General features: G+C 53.8%; 1 protein-coding gene and 1 long non-coding RNA gene across 3 annotated transcripts; one reads left to right on the forward strand and one right to left on the reverse strand.

Annotated features, from left to right (window-relative positions):
- The first annotated feature begins 432 nt into the window (after positions 1–432).
- Ecel1 (endothelin converting enzyme like 1) lies at positions 433–8,994 on the forward strand. 2 transcript variants are annotated; one of them, XM_034521451.2, is made up of 18 exons: positions 433–555; positions 1,488–2,375; positions 2,993–3,061; positions 3,171–3,281; positions 3,374–3,466; positions 3,648–3,772; positions 4,396–4,618; positions 5,040–5,138; positions 5,416–5,490; positions 5,622–5,725; positions 5,967–6,025; positions 6,104–6,155; positions 6,780–6,847; positions 7,009–7,133; positions 7,453–7,518; positions 7,850–7,945; positions 8,345–8,421; positions 8,563–8,994. In XM_034521451.2, exons 2-18 carry the CDS (start codon positions 1,590–1,592, stop codon positions 8,660–8,662), a joined length of 2,328 nt encoding a protein of 775 aa, XP_034377342.1. In that variant the 5' UTR covers positions 433–555; positions 1,488–1,589; the 3' UTR covers positions 8,663–8,994. The 2 variants fall into 2 exon arrangements, with proteins under 2 accessions (XP_034377342.1, XP_076770976.1); XM_076914861.1 differs by having other exon boundaries at positions 441–555; positions 1,452–2,375.
- LOC143434818 (uncharacterized) lies at positions 7,245–14,420 on the reverse strand. Its single transcript, XR_013104600.1, has 2 exons — positions 13,955–14,420; positions 7,245–13,370 (listed from the first exon to the last, which is right to left on the reverse strand). It is a non-coding gene; the product is annotated as an uncharacterized LOC143434818 (long non-coding RNA).
- Between the last annotated feature and the right edge of the window lie 4,189 nt (positions 14,421–18,609).

Consider the following 18,609-nt stretch of genomic DNA (forward strand, 5'->3'; position numbering starts at 1 on the left):
CGGTGTTGAAGGCTCCTGGGAGAGTGCTGGGCAAGATACAGGCTCTTCACCTGCGCCTCCCACAGCCCATGGGAGTCTTCCCTGGACTGAGCTTCTGTAGGCTCGGTCCAGACGACCCTCTCGGCTCCAGATCTCCCCCTTCAGCCTCTTTACCGCAGACTGGAAGGGGGCTCCAAGTGGAGGAATCTCATCAGAAGGGACCGTGCTGCCTCCTCCCGGGACAGATCTGGACTTCAGAGTCCTGGAGCCTGAAGCTGGTGCATCACTCTCAGGAGCGTATCTCGGCGGTCGCCATCCCCACCTCCGCACTGCTGGAGCTGACAGGTAGCCCAGAGGGAAGCAGAGAGAAGGAGGGGTGCAGGGGGCGGGAGAAGGAGGGTGGAGCCGCCGGCGCGCCCCCTCCTTCGGGGCTGGCGGGCGGCGCGGCGCGGCGGCAGAGGAGGCGGCAGGCGCACGGAGAGAGCCGCAGCCAGCGCAGCTCCGCTCTGGCTGAGGCCGGGATTTGCTCCCGACCCCTCCCTCCGTCCTCGACCGGCCCAGACGCGCACCGGCCTGGTAAGTGTCATTCGGGTCTGCCGCCTCCGAGGCCATCCTCGCAGCCACCTCCGAGGCCACCGCGGCCGCGGAGCCGAGCTTCTCGGCTTTGTCTGTGTCCTCCGGGCTCTGGCTCCAGCTGCGGCTGCGGCTGTGACTCCAGGACTCGGTCTCAAGCTCCGCTGACTGCGCTGCGCGACGCAGGAGACTCCGAGCTCAGGGCTGGCGCAGCAAAGGGGGTGAAACTTCTCCCAACTTTGGGTTCTGGGGAGAACCTGTTGACGCCAGGAATGGCCCGGGGCATTGATGGGTAACAAATGATGAACCCAGGCTTTGGTTCTCCATCAGGGCCGTCGGGGGTGGGGGACGGGGGGGGGAAGGAGGGGGGACTGGAGAGGTCTGCTGCTTGGGGAAGGGACTGGTGGGCTTTGGAGCCATTGAAGAGAAACAGCCAGAGGGTGGCTTGGGAGAGGTCCTGCAGACTTCCCCTAGGACAAAGTTTGGGTGCCTGGCCGCTCTTTAGTTCGGAGAACTGAAGGAGGCTTCAGGGTCCGCAGAGAGGCGCCCCTGACCACACCTCCTTTCTCCGGCTTCTGCTTCCCCCTCCCCCACCTGGCTTGGCTGAGAGCGGATGATGGGCAAAAAAGGCAAAAGCAAGGGAAACAGGTTGTCAGTGAAGCCCCACTTTGTGCCCGGTGCTCTTTTGCTTTGTGTCCCGGCATTTCGACTCTGTGGTGAGCTTGTGGAAATCTGGGAAGGCAGGTTAAAGGCTATTATTCCAGTAAGAGCTGGTGGCAACTGAGCCCTTCTTTCTTGGGTGGCGGAGTGAAGTGGGATCCTTGGTTGTGGATCCCAGGGGGCCTCCATCTTCTTAAACTAACCCCACCCCTTGTTTTCTGGGTCCCCTCACTTTTTAGGGCCTCTCTGAGCCTGCTAATGTTCCCTTTCTACAGCTGAGACGGAGGGCCATGTGGGCGCCGACTAGAAAGCTCGCAGACAGAAGCAGCCTATAACTGACCACCAAACAAGGGGTCTGCAGCCAAAGGCTCGGCACAATGGAGACCCCGTATTCCATGACCGCTCACTACGATGAGTTCCAGGAAGTCAAGTACGTGAGCCGATGTGGCACCGGGGGCACCCGAGGGACCTCGCTGCCTCCAGGCTTCCCGAGGGGCTCAGGACGCAGTGCTAGCGGGGCCCGGTCCGGGCTGCCGCGCTGGAACCGACGCGAGGTGTGCCTGCTGTCGGGGCTGGTGTTCGCCGCCGGCCTCTGCGCCATCCTGGCGGCCATGCTGGCGCTCAAATACCTGGGCCCGGGCGCGGCAGGCGGTGGCGGAGCCTGTCCCGAGGGCTGCCCCGAGCGCAAGGCCTTCGCGCGCGCCGCCCGCTTCCTGTCTGCCAACCTGGACGCCAGCATCGACCCGTGCCAGGACTTCTACTCGTTCGCGTGCGGGGGCTGGCTGCGACGCCACGCCATCCCCGACGACAAGCTCACCTACGGCACGATCGCGGCCATCGGAGAGCAGAACGAGGAGCGTCTGCGGCGCCTGCTGGCGAGACCCGCCGGAGGCCCCGGTGGCTCTGCGCAGCGCAAGGTGCGCGCCTTCTTCCGCTCGTGCCTCGACATGCGCGAGATCGAGAGGCTCGGGCCGCGGCCCATGCTCGAGGTCATCGAGGACTGCGGCGGCTGGGACCTGGGAGGCGCGTCAGATCGCCCCGGGGCGGCTCGCTGGGACCTCAACCGACTGCTGTACAAGGCCCAGGGTGTGTACAGCGCGGCCGCGCTCTTCTCGCTTACAGTCAGCCTGGACGACAGGAACTCCTCGCGCTACGTCATCCGCGTGAGTGTCCCCCTCCCTTCCCGCCCCCAGACAATCCTAGCACCTCGCCTGAGACCCCCCCCGCCCCCCGCAACCTCGGCCCTGAGTGCCCCATGCTCGATCCCGCGTCCAAGAGAGATACGAGTTCGGACAGCGATGGGCGCGGGGAGGAGCGGGGCGCGCAGGGGGCAGAGCGCGGGAGGAGGGCGCAAGTAATTTCCCTGGAGTAATTGCGGTGTTTAGCTGAGCTGCGGGAGCCGCAATTCTCAGCCCTCAGGCAGGTGGGGTTCAGGGAGTGGGAGTCCACAGGCGATCGCCCTGAAAGGCTGGGTTGGCCAGGAATTCCAGAGGCTCTAACTCCCAGTATAGCGCCCCACGGTGTCCCTATAAGTGGGGAAAGTGAAGGCGGTTGGGGAAGGAGTGACGGATCGGCTCTCCAAGACTTCTTCAGGCCGGGCTAACAGCAGTAGGGTTTGGCTAGCTTCTTTGGATGGATGGAGGGGTTGGTTTTCATTCTCCCAGAGCTTGTGACAACAGATCTGTTTGAATCGTCTGTCTTCTCTTCTTTGACATTTGAGTGGAAACGCTGGAAAACTGGCCATGCAATTCTGACTTAGGGTCCCTGTTTTCCTCCCCAGATTGACCAGGACGGGCTCACCCTGCCAGAGAGAACCCTGTACCTAGCTCAAGATGAGGAGAGTGAGAAGGTACCTAGGCAGAGGCTGGAGCTTCTGGGAAGGAAAGAGCCCCAGAAAGGAGGGTCCCAGGGGTAGGTGTCTCCCTCCCCGTTACTGAGGAGCTCTTGTCCTGGGATAGATCCTGGCCGCATACAGGGTGTTCATGGAGCGTCTACTCAGACTACTGGGAGCAGATGCCGTGGAGCAGAAGGCTCAGGAGATTCTTCAACTGGAACAGAGGCTGGCCAATGTGAGCAGAAGGGGCTGGGAGTGTCCAGGACTGGGACAAGGGCCAGGGAACATCGGTCAGGCCTGGGTCTGTCTATCTGGTCTCCACTCCAGATCTCTGTGTCAGAATATGATGATCTTCGTCGAGATGTCAGCTCCGTGTACAACAAAGTGACTCTGGGGCAGCTGCAGAAGATCACCCCCCATGTGAGCGCTCCCAGACCTGGTGGGTAGGTGGTGGTGGTGGTGGGGCGGGGCAGGGACTGCAAGTCGACCTTCTTTGGGTATGTCTGAGGTCTTCCACGCCCCGAAATGTCCACGTGCCTTTGTTGTCTCTCTTTGACTCTTTTGTTGTCTCTTGTTGCTTCCTCGCCCTCGGGCCCCACAGTTGCAGTGGAAGTGGCTGCTGGACCAGATCTTCCAGGAGGACTTCTCTGAAGAGGAGGAGGTGGTGCTGCTGGCCACAGACTACATGCAGCAGGTGTCCCAGCTCATCCGCTCCACACCCCGAAGGTGAGGCTGCAGATGCTCTACCCCTGCACTCTTTGCCTCAGGGGCCCTCCATCAGCACCCTAGAGCTGTCCACTTGATGACCTTTGTAAACCCTGTCTCTGCTGAAGCCACACAGCAGGAAGCAGGGGGGAGCTCTGGTATGGGAATCTAGATCCCTGGGTCATATGCTTACTCCTGCCCTGTGGGGGCATAGATAGGCTGGGATCCCGGGTAGCCTGGGATCCCCTTGAGGCACCCTTACCTCCTGGGATGTTGAGGCTGAGAGTTTGGACATTACTAAGGGATATATATGTAGCTGAAGTCATATCACACATGGGTAGATCCTTGGGGGAATCCTGCTAGTCCCTGTACATCCAGGGAAGAAAAGGAAAGCCATCAAAGAAATCAAAGAGAAATTGAGAAACAATGCTGGCCCATCAAGGTCAGGCTTAATGAATGGCAGGATTATATTCTGTGCTTGGGACATTTCAAATTGATTTCTGCATATCTAAATTGATCTCTTTCTCTTTCTTGGTGGGGCAGGGTGGGTACTGAGTCCTATCCTAGGGAGTATAGGTGGGTAGGTCTGTGATGACCTACATACATATCTGTCTAGACAACCCCCTGCTTTACCTGGCCTCCAGGATCCTGCACAACTACCTAGTGTGGCGTGTGGTGGTGGTTCTGAGTGAGCACCTGTCCCCACCATTCCGAGAGGCACTGCATGAGCTGGCCAAAGAGATGGAGGGCAATGACAAGCCTCAGGAGTTGGCCCGAGTCTGCCTGGGCCAGGCCAACCGCCACTTCGGCATGGCTCTTGGTGCCCTCTTTGTACATGAACACTTCTCAGCTGCCAGTAAAGCCAAGGTCAGGCTGCCGTGGGTCTAGGGTGGGGTGCAGGTGGTGTACTCAGTGTGGGGAGTGGAAGATCTCACAGATTCCCTTGTGGCACAGGGCCCAGGTTGGGTAGAGAGGCTTAGCTGTCTCTGAGGCTCTAGGATGCTCCTCCCCTGAAATGTTTGCATGCAGTCAGCTGCAGGCGGCTTGTCCTGTCTTCCCCTGAGGGTCCTTCTTAGGACTGTATAGACTTGTGCTGGGATGGTTTTCTCTTCCCTGAGGGGAGTTTGCTGTCATGCTACTGAGTGTAGGGTCCTACTCCTCATGTAACAGCATGGTGCCTTGTACGGAAGTGGTACCAGATGGCAGGAATCCCTTTGGTGCCAGGTGCTGGGGGTCAGATCTAAGACTGCCTTAGTTGACCCTTGGTCCCTGACTTCTGACCCTGCAGGTACAGCAGCTGGTAGAAGATATCAAGTACATCTTGGGCCAGCGCCTGGAGGAACTGGACTGGATGGACGCCCAGACCAAGGCAGCTGCTCGGGCCAAGGTGAGATAGGGTCTGAGTCCCAGTTTGTTGGTTCCACAAATATTGTTTGAGTGTCTGCTGGGTATCAGGCACTGGGAACAAGGGGAAAAAGATGGCCTTTATGGAATTGGCATCACTTGGCCTCGGTCTGTCTTCCCTTGGTTCCAGACTCATGCTAGCCTTGATCCCCCCTCCCGCTCCCACTCCCCTCCCCCATTTTTATTTTTATTTTATTTTTTGCCTGTGAGAGGCTGTCTCCTGAGGCCCTGGGCCCCTTGCCCTGATCTCTCGTCTGCAGCTCCAGTACATGATGGTCATGGTTGGCTATCCAGACTTCCTGCTGAAACCTGAGGCTGTAGACAAAGAATATGAGGTAGGCAGGATTTCGCTGCCTCCAGGGCCAGGGGGAACCTACCACTAAACTTGGAGGAGAAACCATGGCTCCTGAGGAAAGGGCCCAGCCCTGCCCCGGCTCGTGGCTGAGCACTGTCCATCCCCATACAGTTCGAGGTCCACGAGAAGACCTACTTCAAGAACATTTTGAACAGCATCCGATTCAGTATCCAGTTGTCCGTCAAGAAGATTCGACAGGAGGTGGACAAATCCACGTAGGTGCCTGGCCCTGAGCTCGGGGTCAAGGAGGACCATGAGGGAGGAGAGGGCATGCTGGGTACATGGGCTGATGTAAACATGAGAGAGGGCAGTAAGGTGGTGGCTTAGCCCAGAGGATTCACTGTTAGAAGCTAGCTGGGATGCCAGGACCACCTTGAAGGAAGGTAGGGTGTGAGGATCCTGGGGGGGAAGGGAAGTCATGTGTACCCTCCATGTGACTCTGGCCTCCTCGCACAGGTGGCTTCTCCCTCCCCAGGCACTCAATGCCTACTATCTGCCCAACAAGAATCAAATGGGTAAGGAGTTGCGTCCTGACCTGCCTGGGGTGAGCCTGGGAGTGGATGTGTTTCCCACTAACCATGCCTTTCTGTTAGTATTCCCAGCCGGCATCCTGCAGCCAACCCTGTATGACCCAGACTTCCCACAGTAAGTAGGGAAACTTAAAGGGTGCAGCTGGGCCCACCAGGCCTGTCTGGTGGTGTCAGGCTCCCTCTCTGGTTCACATTTAACTTACTTTCTTATACATCCCAAGCCCACCTGCCTAGGGATGGTGCTGACCACAGTGGGCTGGGCTCTCCTACAGCAGTCACCACTCAAGACACTCTCTCAAAGGCATGGCCACAGGCCAATCTGACCTGAGATAGCTCAGTTGACACCAGGCTATGCCAAGCTTACAGCTAAAGCCAACTAGCACACCCCTTACCCACTCTAGGCCCCGTTAGTTGTTTCAAAAGGGGGGGGGGTCATAGTGACAAGGAAGGAGGCCTAGTCCTCAAGTGAGTTCCTCAGTTTCCTTCCTGCTTCTTTGAAGACACAGCCTCCACCAACCTTGTAAGATGTCATTTCCCAAAACACAGCTCGACATGGGTCACTGGTCCCTTTCATGGAGTCTGTAAGAAAGCTGGGGGACACATGCTGAGGGCCTTGGAGATGCATAGATCTCTGGGGTCTTCCTGGCCACCTGCCAGGGGCAATAGGGGCCTGGACAGCAATGTGGGGCTCTCAGAGGACAGGTGAGGGCTAAGGTTTAACCTGTTGCTGTGGGTCCAGGTCTCTGAACTACGGGGGCATCGGCACCATCATTGGGCATGAACTGACCCATGGCTATGATGACTGGGGTAAGGCCTGAGAGGGTCTTGGGGGATGGGGAGGATGGATAGTGGGAGGAGTCATGGAGGAGGAGCTGGGATTGGCTGGTGGGAGGGGCGGGGCTTAGTGCCCAGCCTGGCCTTAGGGTGAGGCTCCATCTTAATGTGCTGGCTATTGCCTTTGCCCACAGGGGGACAGTATGACCGCTCAGGAAACCTGTTGCACTGGTGGACCGAGTCCTCCTACAGCCGCTTTCTGGGCAAGGCCGAGTGCATCGTTCGCCTCTATGATAACTTCACTGTGTATAACCAGCGGGTGAGACCTTCCACCCTTGTCTCCAGTGCCCCTTTGGCTGGCCGCAGACTGGAAGCATGCATGCTCGTGTGCACATACGTGCACCCAAATAAAGTACCTGCACACAAGCTCTGGATTCCCATGTGCACATAGTTCTCAAAGATTTACATGGTGCATGTGTAGGGGTGAGGAGAGGAGAAGGCTTTTCCTGAATTCCTTGGGAAAGGGGGACAGGTGGTAGCTTAGGGTGGCCTGATTGGTAACTCAGGGTAGCCAGATCTGTGGGAGGCCAGCAGGCCCCGTGTAGTGTAGCTTCTTCCTTTTCCTTTCCTTTCGGCAGGTGAATGGGAAGCACACACTTGGCGAGAACATCGCAGACATGGGAGGCCTCAAGCTGGCCTACTATGTGAGCCACCCAGCCTACTTTCTTTCTCTGTCGTGGGACAGGTGGGAGATGATGAGAACCCCAGAGTAGGGACAGTCCAGGCCCTCTGGGAGGTCCACCTTACTGGGAGAACAAAGAGGACTACCTGGAGGAGGTGGCACTATCGAGGGATCAACGTGGCGAAGTAGAAAGCTAGACAGGCAGGGAGTACAGAGCAGATGGTACGGAGCTGGGGCTGGTGGGGGGAGGGGCTAGTCTCGTCCTGGGAGGAGGACTGAGCGAAGGATGGAGAAGAGGCAGTGTGCAGCTCAGGCGATTGGCCACAGTGGCTCCCTGCTCTCGGCACCCGCAGGCCTATCAGAAGTGGGTCCGGGAGCATGGCCCAGAGCACCCGCTGCACCGGCTCAAGTACACACACAACCAGCTTTTCTTCATTGCCTTCGCCCAGGTGAGCTGGATGGAGACTTGATAGGGGTTAGGAGGGGCTGAGGAGGGAACACCGTCCGTGCTCAGTCTCAGCCTTGTCCAAGCCTCACATGAGCGTCCCCATCCATCTGTCCATCCGTCTGTCCATCCATCCATTCATCCCTTATCTATCGAGTGTCCTCTCAGAGGTGATGGCCATGGCTTCTGCTGGGGCCTAAGGGTGGGGTTAAAGGGTAGAGAACATGGTAGACACCTGGTTTCATTTCTTCTTCTTCTTCTTCTTCTTCTTCTTCTTCTTCTTCTTCTTCTTCTTCTTCTTCTTCTTCTTCTTCTTCCTCTTCTTCCTCCTCCTCCTCCTCCTCCTCCTCCTCCTCCTCCTCCTCCTCCTCTTCTTCTTCTTCCCTTTTCCTGTTGGCTCCAGAACTGGTGCATCAAGCGACGGTCACAGTCCATCTACCTACAGGTGCTGACAGACAAGCATGCACCTGAGCACTATCGGTATGCCTGTCTGCCTTCCTGGGCAGTCCCTTCCTTGTGTCTGCATGGGGTCACAGGGACCAAGAAGGGACAGGGGTCAACCTAGAAGTGATAGGGTGGCCAGTGAAGCCCACACTGCCGGGGTCTCTCCCCCGACCCCAGGGTCCTGGGCAGCGTGTCCCAGTTTGAGGAATTCGGCCGGGCCTTCCACTGTCCCAAGGACTCTCCCATGAACCCCGTCCATAAGTGCTCTGTGTGGTGAGCCTGGCCATCTGCCTGTCTACCTGCACGTCCCCACTGCCCTGCACGGATCACTTCCACCAGCTGCTGGGGCAACATGAGCCCCATACTTTCTGCTTCAGGTCTATCTTCCTTTCCAACTTTTATGTGATTGTCTTCCCACCCCCTTCAGTCCTTCACCTAAGCAAGGGCCTGGAGTAGGGGTAACCCTGGGTTCTGGGGGAGCTCAAAGGGGAAAATATGAGGTCCCCATCCCTGGCTCTAGGCAGCTGGATCCCCGTTGGGGCTGGACTGTACAGGTCCCACTGATGTGTTCTTGCTGATAAGTCTGGTCAATAAAGCTGCTATACTGTATAGCCTTGGCCTCCAGACGAGTGGAGATGGAGGGCCCCTCTGGGTGGGACGCTCAGCCCTATAGTGTAGCTGGGACCCTGGAGAGACATTCCGGCTCCCTCTGTTTTGGATGCCTCTGTTTTACCTCTGCTAACTACTGCTTCCTCCCTACTCAGACCACCTTCCTCCCTGTCTCTACAGCCATGAAGGAACTTCCTTCTAGGGCATAGTCCAGCCCTGTGGCCTGCTGACCTTTTACTTTTAGGGTGATACAGGGACTCTTGCTGGCAGTGGAAAACCAGGATTTTTTTTTTTTCAGTGTTCCAGCCAGGCTTCAATGTCAGCTTCTCTGGGAAGGTGACTGGGGCCCCAGGTTCCATCAACTTGGAGCCAGCCTTCATAGCATCTGGTCTTCCGCAGCTTGGAGCAAGGGATGCTATCTGAGCTATGTAGTAGTAGGTAATTAGCTAAGGGGCCCCAGACACAACCAGTGGTGGAAGGGACTCTGCCTGGGCTGCCCACTGGTGTACCCAGTCGTGGTGGTGGGGGGCAGTGCCAGGTGAGGAGATCACCATGCTGGGCCACCTGATAGTCCCTGTGTCTGTAAGGAAGGAAGCCAATGGGCACCTGCCTTCTCTCCCAGGAAGTTTCTTTTTTTCAATGGCCCATCTCCACTTCGCCATAGCAGTCTTGGAGAATGCTGGACCAGTATTCCCAGCTTCAGGTGACATTTAAAAAGTCCCAATTACTTCAGCTTGGGCTACAATAGTGTGACTCTGATGAGGGAACAGGCTCTGAGAAGGTGCCCCCAGAGTGGCCAGTCTAGGAGGCCAGTCTTCCTCCTAGTCTATGGTGGTTACATAGGATTCCAAGGTGTTGGGAGTGAGTGCCGAGGGCACACAGCCCAGCTCAGAACTGCTTGTCGGGGACATTTTCATGACATGCTCCTTTGAGGTGAATCATGCAGGAATGCTTCCCAGAGCTTTCCTCCTGGGCTGGGCACGTATGTACCATGCCCCTTGGGAAGCTTGGATTGAAGGACACTTGCCTTGACCTGTGAGATATTTTGGGATCCTGATAACTGAGACCCCCCCCCCCACACACACACACATCCTAGACTCACCCCACCCTTCTGGCCTGGGTATAGAGAGAATTAGGACTCCAGACCCAGCCTCCAAGTCACTACCATGATTTCCCAGCTGAAGTTTAATTCCTTCTGCCACTGTGATTCCAGCCTAGGACGGCCTCAGGGCAGCAGGCCAGGCTCTCCACACTACAACCAGACCCTGCTGAGGACATCAGTGTGGTGCTGGGAGAAGACATGAATCTCCTGAGCTAGAGACAGTTCTGGAGCAGGTAGTCTGAGGCCCAATGCCACCCACACTGTTGTTGCAGATAGATTCTTATGAACGCCTTCAATTCATCCTAAAGAGGTGGACATAGTAACAGGTCACCAGCTGGCTTCTGAGTCCTCCTGCATTCAGGTGTCCAGACTCTTTCTGTATGTGTTCTGTTAGAAAACCACATACAGCAGAGGCCCTGGCTGTTCTCTGGCCGCCCGAGCTGGGAATTGATTAGATATCCTGAGGTAGGGGAGCTCACATAAGCCCAGGACAACACTGAAACCCCTGCCTTAGGTTCCGTGGTGTTTGGAGGGAGCGGGGCATCTGTGCAGTTCAAAGGCCCTTCCAAGCCGTAATGACAGGAGTCTAGAAGCCCAGAAGGGTAGAGATAGGACTGGCTCCACTGAGCTCAGCTTCACAGCGGGAATACTCCAACCAGCACACTGGGAGGACAAACACAGTCTTCCACTAAGCATTTAATAGCAGGGAAGTAAAGGATCTTGGGGGTGTTCTAACTGTGCTTCAGCTTCCAGGCATCCACCTTCATGTCCATGTGCCCAGGGAAGTACTTCTTCCCTAGCAATGGTTTCTGAAATCAGCTGCCTGGGCTCTTCTAGGCTAATCTGATTCCACCATCTATCTTTGTGGCTGGCCCTCAAGCCCAGGAGTTACTGCTGTGTGACCAAGGGGGAGATAGCTACCTTCTCTGGGCTCCTAGCAGCATAGGACCGAGGAGTGCCCCTAATATTAGCTCACTGCCTCGTGTGATGGTAGGGCCACACCCGATCACCCCTCTTCCGTCTCCAGTGCAGCATCCATAACCCCCTCCCCACCTAGGCCTCACCCCAACATGAGCTCAACTCTGGGCCTCATGGCCAGGGATTCTGGGATACTTCTTAGCCTGGCAGATGCTATTCCTTTGAACAAGTAGGGAAGGATTTGAAGCTAGCTATAAAGATATCTAGATGGGACATCCTGAAGACCAGTGGATCTATCTTCAGCTTGGTGACCCTGAGTGTCATGTGACATCCTCAAGGGCCACTGTCTGGTGCCACTGAGGCCCAGGCTGCACTAACACATTCAGAAAGGCCCAGATTTAGGTTTCTATATCCCCGTGGTTGGCCTTCTGAGCGGATCCAGATGTCTAGCACCCCAGAGTGTGCCCCAGTGCCAAAGACCCTAGGTGCCATATGTCTTAAAGATTGCTGAACCTTATTGCAAATGTATTAGAAGTGAGGGTCTTCCACATTCCGATTCCTCTAGAATGGACCCCAGGGGGCTCCGTCTGGCCCCTTCTACTCCCCTCCTCCTATGCATATACATATAAACATACATATACATACATATACCCATTCTTTTTTGTCTTAGTGCATCACTCATATAAGATGGGACAGTTCCAGACCTGCAGAAGGGACAGCTCTTAGAGGTGTTAAAGGGGTATGGCCTGTGCAGCTATTGAGGTGTCCTGCCTCTCCCTTCTTTTTCTCCTTTCTGACACCTCCCCAAGCTGGTTTTAGACACCCACTTTTCCTTGCATCAGCACTGAGTAAAGACTGTGTGCACCTGTAATTCCAACATTGGGAAACAGAGACAAGGCAATAAGGAGTTCTAGGTGATCCTAGCCACTCAGTGATATGGTTGAGGATATCACTTATCCCAGGCCAGTGAGGGCTACATGAGGGCTTGCTTAGAAAAAAGAAGGATGGGGAGAAAGTTCTTCCCAACTGTCAAAACACTTGCTTCATGAATGTGAAGGCCTGAGTGTGAATCTCCAGAACCCATGCAGAAGCTGGGCACAGCGGCACACCCGAAACCCCACTGACGGGAAGGCAGGCAGAGAGAACCAGATAGCCAGAAGGCTGCAGGCCAGTTGGCCTGCCAAATATGATGCAATATCAGGCCAATGAGAGAACTGTCACAAGCAAAAGTAGATTACACCTAAGCTTGTTCTCTGACCTCCACTTCTGTGCATGTGTGCCCTCTCACACAGGTACCTTCCACATGAATGCTCTCTCTCTCTCTCTCTCTCTCTCTCTCTCTCTCTCTCTCACACACACACAAACATACACACACTCTCTCTCACACACACATGAGAGAAATACAGAGACAGAGGGAGACAAAGAGAGGTAGAGATAGAAAGACATACAGAGAGACAGAGAGGCAGAGAGAGAGACAGAGACAGACTGAGAAGGCAGAGATAGAGACAGAAACACACACACAGAGGGAGAGACAGACAGGCAAAGACAGAGAGATATAGAATGACATACAGAGAAAGAGAGATAGACTGAGAGAAGCAGAGATAGAGACAGAAAGACAGAGAGACAGAAACAGAGAGACAGAGAGAGAAAAAGACATACACACAGAGAAAGACTGAGAAGGCAGAGCTAGAGACAGAAAGACACACAGAGAGACAGAGAGAGAAAGACATACACAGAGAGATAGACTGAGAAGGCAGAGATAAAGACAGAAACACACAGAAAGAGAGAGACAGAGACAGAGAGAGATAGAGATAGAATGATGTACACAGAGAAAGAGAGATTGAGAGAGGCAGAGATAGAGACAGAAAGATATACATACACACAGAGAGAGAGACAGAGATAGAGATACTGAGAGAGAGAGAGAGAGAGAGAGAGAGAGAGAGAGAGAGAGAGAGAGAGCAATTTCCTCTTTTTCCTGCCTGCTCCAGATTGTCTAGAGGCTGAGTGCTCCCTGCCCACCCATTGTCCTTTGGAGCCACCCTGTGCCGAGGCAAGGCTGTGGGCTGACTTCACAGGCCAGGTCTCCTTCTCCTCTGAACCAGGGACAGAGTTATTTGTACAGACAAGACCCAGTTCTCTCCCAGCCCTTACAAGAGTCGAGTTTCTGTTTAAATTAGTATTTTTCCCGTTGTTCCCGGCTTCCATGGCAAAGAGTCACAGGCACTTCCATTACCTCCAAACATACAGGGTCTCTGAAGGAGCTTCTGGTGAGACCAGGCCTCCCTGGACTTCGGAATCAGCAGCCTGCTGCTCAGGTTTGGGCCACTGAACAGCAGTTGATCTGCAGGAGGTGGTCCTTGGGAGAATTCATGGAGAAAAATCCACCCTTAATCATGCTATTTATAATTCCTTCATATGCTTTGAGAAGGTTTCAGGACAATGAGAAACTCAGCCCATCCTCCCCAGGGAGGTCCTTGCTTCATAAGCTCACTTGTCTTTGTGTTTTGAAATCCATGGATTTGTATGGCATTGTAACTGACCGAGGGACCTTGGCAGCATTCCAGAGGAGCTCGGATCTCTGGCTCACCTGCCAGGCAGTCTTTGGGCCCTGTCTGCAGTACCATCAGGACTGGGGACTCTGTCTCCCTTTCCGGTTGAAAGAAGTGGCTGTCCTGACCCCACCTGGCCTTTCCTACAGTCCTCGTGATGAGCTGAAGCCCACACTGTGGGGTCCTTCCCCTCCCGCCCCCACGGACACCATAATTTCTCCCTTTATCTAAGGCAAACCAAAGCCTCCTTCCCTCAGAGGTGTTACCCCGTCTCTGCCAACTACCCTCCTCCTTTGTTCTGACGTATTCATGGGCCATGGGCTGTGGCTTATTTGGAGCCTCTGGATCTCCTCAGGTGAGGACCCTCAGCTTTTGTTTACATGTAACCTACCTTTGAGGTGACTTCCTGTATGCGCCATGGGTTATGGCTCCCACGCTCTACTCTCCATATATAGCTGCCACAGCTGTGTGCTGGTGGCATCATGGTGAGAGCATAGCTGGTTTTCATTTTACCACAGATCCTCTCAGTTCAAGTCACATTTCTGCCAGACGGTGTGTTCAGGTGTAGCAGAAATGAATCCACGCGGTGGATCGCAGTGAGCACCCCTTCCTCCCCGCCCTCCCCACCGCTGTGATCAGTACAGGGTTCAAGGTGTCTAGAGTGATGCATGGGGCATTGGGTTCAGTCCCAAGCGGGCTAGAGTCCAGCATGAGCTCATCTTGTGGAACGTAAAGCAGGCGCCTGGCTTCCACGACCTCAGCTGCTGCCTGGATGCAGAAGCTCTGGCAGCCGCTCACAGCTGATTCATTGGGCCAGCAGGCAGCTCAAATCCCCAGGCTGCTGTCACATGGAGCCGTAAAGGCGCATCTCTCCTTGTCTATACTTTGCATAAATAAGGAAAAAAAATCCTCCCATCTTCCTTTGGGACCGAACAGTCGCAGGGGCTGCTGTCAGGGACTTGGGAGGTAATGTCTGAAAGTGGGGAATGCTCTTTAGGGGAACATTTTCCTTTTACCTGAGGAGCTCTGACCATGGTAAAGAGGGTCTGAGATGCCACGCTAGCCAGGGGTTAGGCTCTGTAAGTCTGATGAAAAGGTGCCAGAGTGCCACATCGCAATCTGGTGGTCCCCTTCTTAAGGTCGGGGGTGGGGGGGTCTCACTACTGGGACAAGGGAAGACTGTTTCTTCCCTGAAGGGCAGTTCAGCAGGCTCCTCCCCCTTTGGCTTCCCTGGCATCATGCCAATGCTCGGTGCTTGCAGGCTGACATCCCCAGTGGGCAAGGTTACATCAAGGGGAACATCCAGCTGCTTGCAGGTGCTGCAGGCTGGTGTGTGCTGCTAGCAAACAGGGAAGCTTGGAACAGCAGAAATAAGTAGGCCCTGGGGCCACCTTTGATCAGGGGTGTGCTGGGAAACCCCACACAGCTTCTGTAGACCTCTGGAAGGCTGGATTGTGAGGAGGCTTCCTCAAGGGGGCAGGAGCCTGTCACGCAACCGCAAATGCTAATGCTAGAGGCACCTGTTTCTATGGCCGGTGTCAGATGCAACACCAGCGGCAAGGGCAAGAGGAGGACACACCTGGCACCTGCCTGAATCTTCCCAAGTGGCTGAGGCAGCTGTACCCATTTTTTTTCCCGTTGTAGCACTTTCTATGCCAGCTGTTAATGCTTGAAGGGGCTCTGTGAGCAGGGACAGGAAGTGAGAGCCTGAGGTGACCCTGACTGGAGCAGATCTGTGTTGGGGACAAGGTGACCACCATCATAGGGAGTTATCTGGCCCTTAGGGATTTGGCTAGAGGGCACCAGGCGCTCCCGAGTGTCCACTATGTGCTACAGTATCTTCAAGTATGCTTCTGTCCTATGTTTTGCCACAGCCCTGTACAGTGGACAGACTGTAGCAGGAATAGTCAGACTTCATAAGTAATGCCAAACTTCAGTGCTGGGGATATGGCTCAGTTAGGGAATGTTTGACTAGGATGCATAAGGTTCTAGGTTTGATCCCCACTATTGTGTAAACCCAGTGTCGTGCTACATGCCTAAAATCTCCGCACTTGAGAGATGGAGGCAGGAGGTTCAGGAGTTCAAGGCCAGCCTGGACTATGAGACTTTGTCTAAAAACAATCAAGCCAAACCAAACCAAGCTAAACAAAAAATGTGGTCTGGAAGATAGCTCAGTCAATAAATCACTTACTTTGCAAGCAGGAAGACCAATTTCGATTCTCAGAACCCATGTAAAAAGTCAGGTACATTGGTATACACAAGTAAGGCCGGCTACATGGGTACATGCAGGAAGTGGAGTCAAGAGGATCCCTGGGGTTACTGGTGTGGCCAATCTAGTTCACTTGGTGAGCTACAGATTCAGTAGAAGATTCTCTTTCAATAAATAAATAAAAATAAAAATCAACAACAACACAAATCAAAAACCAAACCCCCAAAAGTGAATGGCTCCTGAGAATAATGTCTAAAAGGCTTTTCTAATCTCCATATGCATGTGCACACACATGCATCTTCATACACAAGTGCACCACAGGACATGCATGTGAGCCCCCCCCCACACACACACACACACTGAGCTCCGTACTGGCATCTCTACTCTTGATCACCCACCTAATAGAAATCACACGGGTCCCAGAGGAAAAGAAGACAGGGCCTCAAACCAGGGCTGACCCTGCATCTCTTTCCACTCACCCACTCGCTTTCTGTGTATTTGAGTGTATTCAAGTTTAGTGTGTCTTCCTAGGTGGATTCATGGATTCTCTCATCCAACTAGACCATACTAATCCTCCAGGGTGGCCAAGGAACTTACAAGATTCCTGCCAAGGAACTGCCAACAATCCTGGCGAGCCAAAACGAGAAGTGGCCAGCTGATGACACCCGAGCATGCTCATCACCACTGTGTCCCAGCTGTGAGAAGGGTGCAGGATAGCGGACATTATACAACCATACAAGGGCTGGTGAAATGGCTCAGCAGAAAAGGCGCTTGCCTGCCAAACCCTAAGCGACCTGAGTTCAATCCCCCAGACCCACATGGTGAAAGGAGAGAACTCGACTCCCTAAAAGTTGTCCTCTGACCTACACACACACAGACACAGACACACACACACACACACACACACACACACACACACACAGATGTAAAAAACATTTTTAAAGTACACCCCTCCCATCCTTTCTAGTACAACCTCAGCCATGGTGCCTTGAGATATTCATCAACAGCAACATAAAACTCTCATGGTTCACCAGACATTTAAAAACAACCTTCAGAACATGAAGACAAACCCCTGTAATTTTTTCCCTGATGATGTTAGAGCTATGTGCTTCTCAGCCTACTACTTTTGATATTTCCCTAAGCAATGATAAATATTTGGAAAGCTCTTGTAAAGTTTCTTACATAATAGCATAAGAAAAAAAAGAAAAAAAAAAGAAAGAAAGAAAAAAAAAAAAACCCACCACCTAGCACCAGGCAAACAATTTTTCTTTCTGCTGCAGTAAAAATGGCAGAAACAATGAACAGTAAATGATCTGTCGACAAACCGAAAGGCATATCTTTGTCAGCAAATACTTCTGAAAGATATGGGGGTGGGGGGAAACACTGCCGTTGATTGGAAGGAACGAGTATTAGAGAAAATTACCCAGTGTGGGAGGTTTGCTATACAGTTGACTGAGAGTACAGATGTTTCTCAGCTTAAGGTATCTGCTGGATTCCTTTCCAATCATGAAATGCACAAACCACTTTTGTGTGTGTGTGTGTGTGTGTGTGTGTGTGTGTGTGTGTGTGAACCACTAAAGGCAAGATACAGCAGAGAAGATATACTGCCCGCAGTAAATGCCTTTGTTGAATAAAAGCAGTGGCCTATGGGGAACATGGTAGAAGTTGCACTGATGGAAGAACCAGATGTAAAGGATTTTTAAAAAGGTTTCTGGGTAACAGTCAGGGCTCAGTGGTTTCAAAAGTTACCCACCCCACTCTTCAGTCTGTAGTTAAACTAGCATCTCAGGCTGAAGTCTGGGCACACATTGATGTAGGAGGTGTGGCGTAAGTTTATAAAAACAAGATAGTCCTACTAGAGTGGAATCTTTGTGATGCTTGATAGTGCAATTGGGCGTGGTTTCAAAAGATTTCTAGACCCGAGAGAATGAGTCAGGAATAGTAGTGACAAAGTCCTAGAAGGAGCTGTCCTGAGGCTTCCCCACCCCTTCCCTGCCACATCGATGCTCCAGTTGACAAGGTCTCACTGTGCTGCCCCAGCAAATCTGGAACTCCTGAGCTCCAGAAATCCTCCTACCTCAGCCTCCTGGATAGCTGAAACCACTACTTCCCTCCTGCCTCTGCCTCTCTGCCTCTCCTCTGCCTCTCTGCCTCTCTGCCTCTCTGCCTCTCTGCCTCTCTGCCTCTCTGCCTCTCTGCCTCTCTGCCTCTCTGCCTCTCTGCCTCTCTGCCTCTCTGCCTCTCTGCCTCTCTGCCTCTCTGCCTCTCTGCCTCTCTGCCTCTCTCTGCCTCTCTCTGCCTCTCTCTGCCTCTCTCTGCCTCTCTCTGCCTCTCTCTGCCTCTCTCTGCCTCTCTCTGCCTCTCTCTGCCTCTCTCTGCCTCTCTCTGCCTCTCTGCCTCTCTGCCCCTGACTCTCCCTCTCTGTCTTTCCCTCCCTTTCTGTCCCTCTCCCCTTCCTCTCCCCTTCCCTTCCCTCTCCCCTCCCCTTCCCTCTCCTCCCTCTCCACTTCCTTTTTTCCTCCTCCCTCTTCTTCCTCTGCCTTCTCTTTCCATCCTCTCCTCTTCCCCCTCCTTTTTTTTTTTTTTTTTTTTTTTGAGATGATATCTCACTATGTACTCCAGGTTGGTTTATGTAGCCCAAGCTGTTCTTGAACCTGCAGCTGTCCTCTTGCCTCAGCTTTCCAATGCTAGCAAATCCAAGGCTGTACCACCATGCCTGGCTTTCACTTAGAATTTGTGTGCTGACACTTATTAAGGGAACAAGGGTTGTCTGTTTAGGGACTTGGTAAAAAGCTTGAAAAATAATTAATGCACTTTCCCTGCTCAAGCCCCTTTAG

The sequence above is a fragment of the Arvicanthis niloticus genome, chromosome 17 (assembly GCF_011762505.2).
Source record: "Arvicanthis niloticus isolate mArvNil1 chromosome 17, mArvNil1.pat.X, whole genome shotgun sequence".
In the NCBI taxonomy this organism is placed as follows: Eukaryota; Metazoa; Chordata; class Mammalia; order Rodentia; family Muridae; genus Arvicanthis; species Arvicanthis niloticus.

Coding starts and splice junctions, on each gene's coding strand:
- Ecel1 (XM_034521451.2), top strand. CDS start 1,590: ATGGAGACCCCGTATTCCATGACCGCTCACTACGATGAGTTCCAGGAA. Junction 3,773..4,395: donor ATCCGCTCCACACCCCGAAG/GTGAGGCTGCAG, acceptor CCTGGCCTCCAG/GATCCTGCACAACTACCTAG. Junction 5,491..5,621: donor CTGTAGACAAAGAATATGAG/GTAGGCAGGATT, acceptor ATCCCCATACAG/TTCGAGGTCCACGAGAAGAC.